General features: G+C 41.8%; 1 protein-coding gene across 1 annotated transcript; it reads right to left on the reverse strand.

Moving 5' to 3' along the window:
* On the reverse strand, nt 1-5,700 carry LOC137407822 (uncharacterized). The gene has a single exon (XM_068094202.1). The coding sequence runs from the start codon at nt 5,698-5,700 to the stop codon at nt 1-3; it is 5,700 nt and encodes a 1,899-aa protein (XP_067950303.1).
* Between the last annotated feature and the right edge of the window lie 1,255 nt (nt 5,701-6,955).

Consider the following 6,955-nt stretch of genomic DNA (forward strand, 5'->3'; position numbering starts at 1 on the left):
TTACGCTTTGGCGATCACGACTATCTTCTGAATAGGTCGTTTTAGCATTGTCGCAGGTGCCAGTGGTCTGCCCATTCTGTCCAAGTGCCTGTTGGCAAGCCGCAGGATCACATTGCGTACAAGACCGTCCTCACCTTTTATGGCGTCTTCAATAACTCCCCATCTCCAGGTGTTCCTAGGCTGATTGTCTTCTTTTAGAAGCACAACATCTCCCACCTTGACACTTTCTTTACTACTTAACCACTTTTGTCTCAGGGTTAGATGCCGCATGTAGTCGGCTTTCCAGGCGACCCAAAACTCCTGAGCAAATTGCTGAGCTATTTTCCATTGTGTCCGCCTATAGAGCTCGTCATTCTGAAACTTTCCTGGTGGTGGAGCTGCAAGCTGGGTGCTTTTCATGGTCAACAAATGGTTGGGAGTGATTATATCTTCATCAGCGCTGCTGATGTTGGTTGTTGTGAGAGGTCTATGGTTTAATATACTTGCCGCTTCGTAAAAAGCAGTTCTCAGGGTTTGAGTTCCAAGCCTTCCCTTATACTTAGCAGCCATGCCATTTAACACAGCTCGTACAGACCTGATCATTCGCTCCCATACACCTCCTTGGTGACTCGCATCTGGACTGCTCATTCGAAATTCTATTTTATTTGCGATGAGGTAGTTTCTTACATCTTCATCTGTAGTCACATCGATTTGCCTTTGAAACTCATTCTGTGCACCCATGAAGTTAGTGCCTTGATCACTAAATAGCGTCAAAACAGGTCCTCTGATGGCCACAAAACATCTCAATGCGTTGATAAATGCATCCGTGGTCAATTCTTCTAACAGTTCGATATGAATGGCTCGGGAGTATAAGCACGTGAACAACAGTCCCCACCGTTTGAGCTCTGATCTCCTGTCCTTCACCATAAAATGACCAAATACATCCATGCCTACATGAGTAAATGGTGGAGTTTGCTCTATTCGTTCCGGAGGTAACTGGCCCATCTGTTGCTGTTCAGGTTGCTTTCTGAGTCTGGAACATATAACACAAGAGCTGATGAGATTTTTGACTACATTGGAAGCGTTGAGTATCCAGAAGCCTCCAGATCTGACTGCTGCTAAGGTACTTTGTCTACCAAGATGATGTATTTTTTCATGAAAGTGTTGTACCAACAATTTGGCTATGTGCGTGTCTTTCGGAATAATTGCTGGGCGCCTTTCGACTTCTTCTAATGTAGTAGCCCTATCAAGTCTTCCACCAACACGAAGTATTCCAGATCCATCTAACAGTGGGTTGAGTTTGAAGATGGAACTTTTCTTTCCCACTCTTCTTTGGCATTTTATTTGAGAAATTTCATCAGCATAATGTTCAGTTTGAAGAACCTTGATTACTCTTGTTTCGGCTTTAGATAAGTCTGCAAGAGTTACTTTTTTGTCTTTATTATCAGCTCTTTTAGGTAGCATGCTAAGCGCCGCAATGCTTCGAGTCAGATCCTTCCACTGGCTAAACTTTTCAAATCTAGAAGACATCTGGATTTTGGGTATAGTTGATGTGGCCATAGCTTTGACGGTCTTAAGTTCTGGATCATTCTCTATATGATCACCTTTGATCTTGTGTTTGTCTATGTAGCTTTCAAGGTTGGCTTGTCTCAGAAATAAAGGTCCACCAAACCATGTTGACTGCAACAGTTGGTCTATATTCGCACCCCTAGAGGCAATATCTGCAGGATTATCCGTAGTGGCCACATAATTCCACTGTTCTTGAGAGCTCGCATCTTTGATTTCTTGAACTCTATTGGCGACGTACATGCGGAATTGTTTGGTATCATTGGCAATGTAGCCCAGAACTATCTTGGAGTCTGTCCAATAGTGTTCACTGTCTACATGGACTTTCAGCTCCTTTTTTACCATAGTGCCCAGGCGTGTGGCCATAACTGCTGCTTGGAGTTCAAGTCTAGGAACTGTGATTGGTTTCAATGGGCTGACTCTTGACTTTCCAATTAGCAATGCGCAGCTCATGGTTCCATTTGGATTTATTAATCTTAAGTATGTGCAAGCTGCATATCCTTTAAGGCTTGCATCACTGAAGTGATGAAGTTCATATCGTGGGCTTACCATACATGGTGGCTTGATACATCTCGGTACTTTTACTGTTTCTAACTTTTGCAGTTCGAATACCCAAGCATTCCAATCATCAAGCAAGTCACAACTGATTGGTTGGTCCCATGGTTCTTTTGACGATGTGCATGCTTGTAATAGCTGTTTGCCCTTCAAAATAAAAGGAGCAAGGAGCCCAAGAGGGTCGTACACTTGGGCTACGGTTGACAACAAACCACGCTTAGTTGTTGGCTTTTCTTTAATGTTGTTGATGAACTGGAAACGATCGGTGTCAATACACCACTCTAGGCCTAAAGTTCGTTCATTTGGTAGGTGGTCTTGCAGCAAATCAAGCTTTTGAATTGTCTCACACCTTTCGGTCTCCGGAACTGTGGCAAGAACGTGTCGATCATTGCTAGCAAACTTGTGAAGCCTGATGTTGCCTTTTGAACATATCTTCCTTGCGCTGTCAATCAATTGAATAGCTTCACGTTGATTGGCAATACTTGTCACCCCATCATCCACATAAAAATCATGGATGAGAAAATTTGCTGCTTTGTCAGATATGCTGCGATGGTCATTGGCGAGCTTTCTTAGACCAAACGTGGCTACTCCAGGTGATGAGGTAGCACCGAAAAGATGAACAGTCATTCGGTATTCCTTGCAAGTAGACAAGTCTTCGTTTACCCACAAAAACCTTAAGTAGTCTCTGTGTTCTGGCTGGACATAGAAGTTATGAAACATCTGCTGAATGTCACAGCAGATAGCAATCTTTTCTAGCCGAAATCGACATAGTATACCCACTAAACTATTAATGTGGTCGGGGCCTTGAAGGAGCGCATCATTCAGAGCGATGCCGTTATACTTGGCGCTCGCATCGAAGACTACTCGTAGCTTCTTTTTCTTTGGGTGCCGTATTCCGAAGTGAGGTATATACCAGCACTTATCTGTCGGGGATGTGTTTGTCACTTCTTCTGCATGTCCTGTTGTGATTAAGGTTTGCATAAACTTGAAATACTCTGCTTTGTAAGACTCGTCTGCTTTGAGCTTTCTTATTAGCTGATCTAAGCGTTTTTGTGCTTGTACTTTGTTATTTGGGAGAGTTGGCATGTATTTGAACGGGAGTGGCAGAACATAATTTCCATCAGGGGTCTGAGTAGTTCCATTTTCCAATATTTTCACAAACTGTAGATCATTCTGTGATACCTTACCAGATTCAGTGTCTTTGAATTCTTGGTCAAGTATGTTCAGAATCTCTTTGTCCTTAGTATCTGTCTTGTGTATAGATCTGGTTCCATTCTGAGGTTTGCCTCCACACAGAGTCCATCCAAACATTGTTCGCATAGCAAACATTTTTCCTGCTGTTCCAGGTACTGAGTCAAGCGGAGTCAGGGCTTGTGGACAATCAGTACCAATCAAGAGACCTACCGGTATGTCAAGTAACGGAGGTAACTTTTCGGCGATATCCTGCAGATGGCCCGTTGCATCTGCCTTTGCTGCAGTTGGTATCTGTTCTCTGTTGCATGTGATAGCATCTTGCTCATAAGCATTTATGGATGTAACTTCATTGGTTGAGAATCCTCTCAGTTTGATATTAACATATTTACTTGTTGTTTGCGTAGAGCATCCATTGAGCGTGCTCATAGTGATTTGCTCTGGTCTACCTCTTGGTTCAATAAATTCAGCTGTTTCTTTTGATATGAAACATGCGTCTGACTGTGTATCAAGGAGAGCGTACACAAGTTTTTCTTTGCCATTTTCTGCGCTGACGTAAACAGGGATTGCCATGCAAGCCACGCCATCATTGGTGGTTCTAACCGTATTGCACCTCACTTCCTTGCGGGCTTCAGCTTGACTTGCCTCTGCACTTATTTTAGTATCCATTTTGGTGCTGTTGTCACGTGGTTTAGCAATCCTTTCTTCAGGATGGTCCTTCCTAGTCCATCCTATATTCTCAAATGTATGCATTGCTGTTGGGTGAGACTTACTACACCTTTTACACGTGGCCTTGTTTGGGCAGTCCTTTGATCGATGACCATCAGCTCGCAGGCAGCTGAAGCACAAACGATTATCGAACACAAATTTGGTTTTATCTGCATAGGGCAGAGCTTCTAACTTAAAGCACTGTGTAGTAGCATGAGAATCTTTTTTACAAAACAGACACAGAACTTTGATTTCTATGGTGCTCGCCTTGAAAGTTCTGGTTCGAACTTGCTGTTTAACAGTTTTGCTTTGGGGGTTTGATGCTTGCAGCGATATTGGTAGTAGCATGACGTCGGCTTCGTCTTGTATAAAGCTCGTAAACTCACTAAAGCTTGGATAGGAGTCTTCCTTGACTGCTTTGGCTACTACTCTGGCCCATCGGTTTTTAAGCCAGTCTGGCAACTTATCACTCAGCTTTTCATTTTCTTGACAATCATTTAGTATAGCGAGCCCTGGTGTTGATTGCATTCCACTCCTAATGTGTGATAGAAAATCTCCAAATTCTCGGAGTGCTTTCCCATCTTTGGGATGTATTCTCGGCCAAGCAGCAAGCTTGTTGCGAAAAGTGCGAACAATACTTTGCTTGTTGCCATATCTCTCTTTAAGCATAGCTCTTGCATCTAGATATGCTTCGTTAGTATTGGTCACAAAGTGTCCATTGATGCACTTCTTGGCTTCTCCTCCAACGAACCTTTTTAGGTGTCTGAGACGTTCCTTCCCATTGATGTTTTCAGCCTCTAAATAAGCATCTAGATCTACTTGCCAGTCAGTAAAATCTAGCAAATCTCCTGTAAAAAGAGAAGGTTCTACTGATGTTCTTTTTGCAGTGGCTTTATTCATTGTTGAAACAAGACTTTCTGCAAGCTGACGCACTGCATCTAATCCATCTGAGGCGGGCGTTGCAGAGCGCTCTACTTTTTCTGTACTGGCAAGTGGGGGTAATGGCCGAGGTGTGTCATTCTCAGTAATAACAATTACGTCTTGTGGTGTGACAGGAGTTGCTTCTTTCGGTGTGGGATTTCTTCGACTTTGCCTTTGTCTTTTGAGTTCTTCATAGATTTGCATCTCTTTTGCAAACTGCTCCTTCGCTTTCTGCAGTACAGATTCAGCTTCTTTGAGCTCTCTTTCTTCTTCTTCGTCCTGAATCTGTAGGGCTGCCACTCTTTCTGTCATAGACTCCTTGATAGTCTCAAACTCATTCGATAGATCGCTAAACATACTTTCTACACTCTTATCTGGTTTATTAGCACATAAAACACACATTTCCTTGTACGCTGTACAGATATGATCAAAACCTTGTTGGAAGGTAGAACTACATTCTTCTAACTGGTGTAAATCAAAAGATTCAATATCTGATATCAACTTAGTATACTCGACCAACTGAGTACTTATGGACTTGACTAAAAATGTTTTCAACTCTAAAGCTCTACTTTCTTTACCTATGAGAGAAAGGTTACGAGATCTCTCTGACCTTCTAGGTTCAAAAGGACTGTTTTCAGGATTACCAACATCGTTAGTACTATTCGCTTGCGCAGTAACTAAATGAGTGTGTGCAGAACCTAGATCATCATCTAACTTATCCGACAGCGAGCCATCAGGAGATGGCGCCCGCGAACTACCACCCTCAGTATCACTCGACATTACTGCCCCCGCACGCAGTCCTTATAGCGGATGATGATGTACAAAGCAGCCCAAGGGTCACCAACTGATGTCTGTTTTACAAAAAATGATAAAAAATCTTCAAGGTAAACCAAATGTTTCAAGAGATAAAAAGTATCAAATGAAAAATGAAAGGTGTAGTGTGTAAATGGTTACGTATGTTTCAAGCAATTACTTCTAATGAACCAGTTGAATACATAAGGCCAGCCTCAAGCTAAAGCTATTTGGATGTCAGATTGTTCACCAATATTGTGGTACAAACGTTTAACAATCTACTAAAAAAATTGTTGCGGCTGATAGGCACATGTAAATGCACTTAGCTGAATTGGACCTATGTAGTTGCAGTGCTCGGTATACTGTAGAGCCTCGAAACTGTCCGAACTGTAAAACTGTGTAACTGTGAATTGTAGAACTTTGTAACTGTGGACTGTAGAACTGTGTAACTGTAGAACTGTGGACTGTAGAACTGTAAACTGTAGAACTGTGGACTGTAGAACTGTGAACTGTAGAACTGTGAACTGTAGAACTGTGTAACTGTGGACTGTAGAACTGTGGACTGTAAACTGTAGAATTGTGTAACTGTAGAACTGTGAACTGTAGCACTGTATTATTGCTCAACTGTAGAGCTGTGGACTGTAGAGCTGTGGACTGTAGAACTGTGGACTGTAGAACTGTGGACTGTAGAACTGTATTATTGCTCAACTGTAGAGCATCGGTATTGTTTGCAGATAAATTCTTTCTCCAAACACCGGATAAGGTTTCACTGTAGAGTTTTGCTAGATACTAGCGTGATAAGTTTGGAGTTATAGCTCACTGGTCTATTTTAGATATGTAGATCGTGAAACCTATACAATGGATAAAAGCATTCTAATTAGTGGAATATTACTACACAAAGTAAAAAGCATAAAATGTATAAAGCATTATGTAGAAACATATAACATGCAAGAAAACTGACAAATAGTACAGAATAGCAAGAAAAATGACATATTATGTATAACATCTATTTCCCTAACCTTGTGCCTCCGTAATCACATTACTAGCATACTAGCGTCACATTCTTTAGTCTATTCGCTATTTGTGAAAAATAGCTGTAAATATGTCAGGTAAGTCTTATCTGCTTAGACTCTAAAACTAAACTAAAAACAAGACAAAGAAAAAGAGCGGCAACAAACAAAATTTGGTGACCCAAAAGCAGCGCTATCATTGGTCATCATCATTAGACCACCCAAGGCAACCG

Source organism: Watersipora subatra, chromosome 11 (genome assembly GCF_963576615.1).
Source record: "Watersipora subatra chromosome 11, tzWatSuba1.1, whole genome shotgun sequence".
Lineage (NCBI taxonomy): Eukaryota > Metazoa > Bryozoa > Gymnolaemata > Cheilostomatida > Watersiporidae > Watersipora > Watersipora subatra.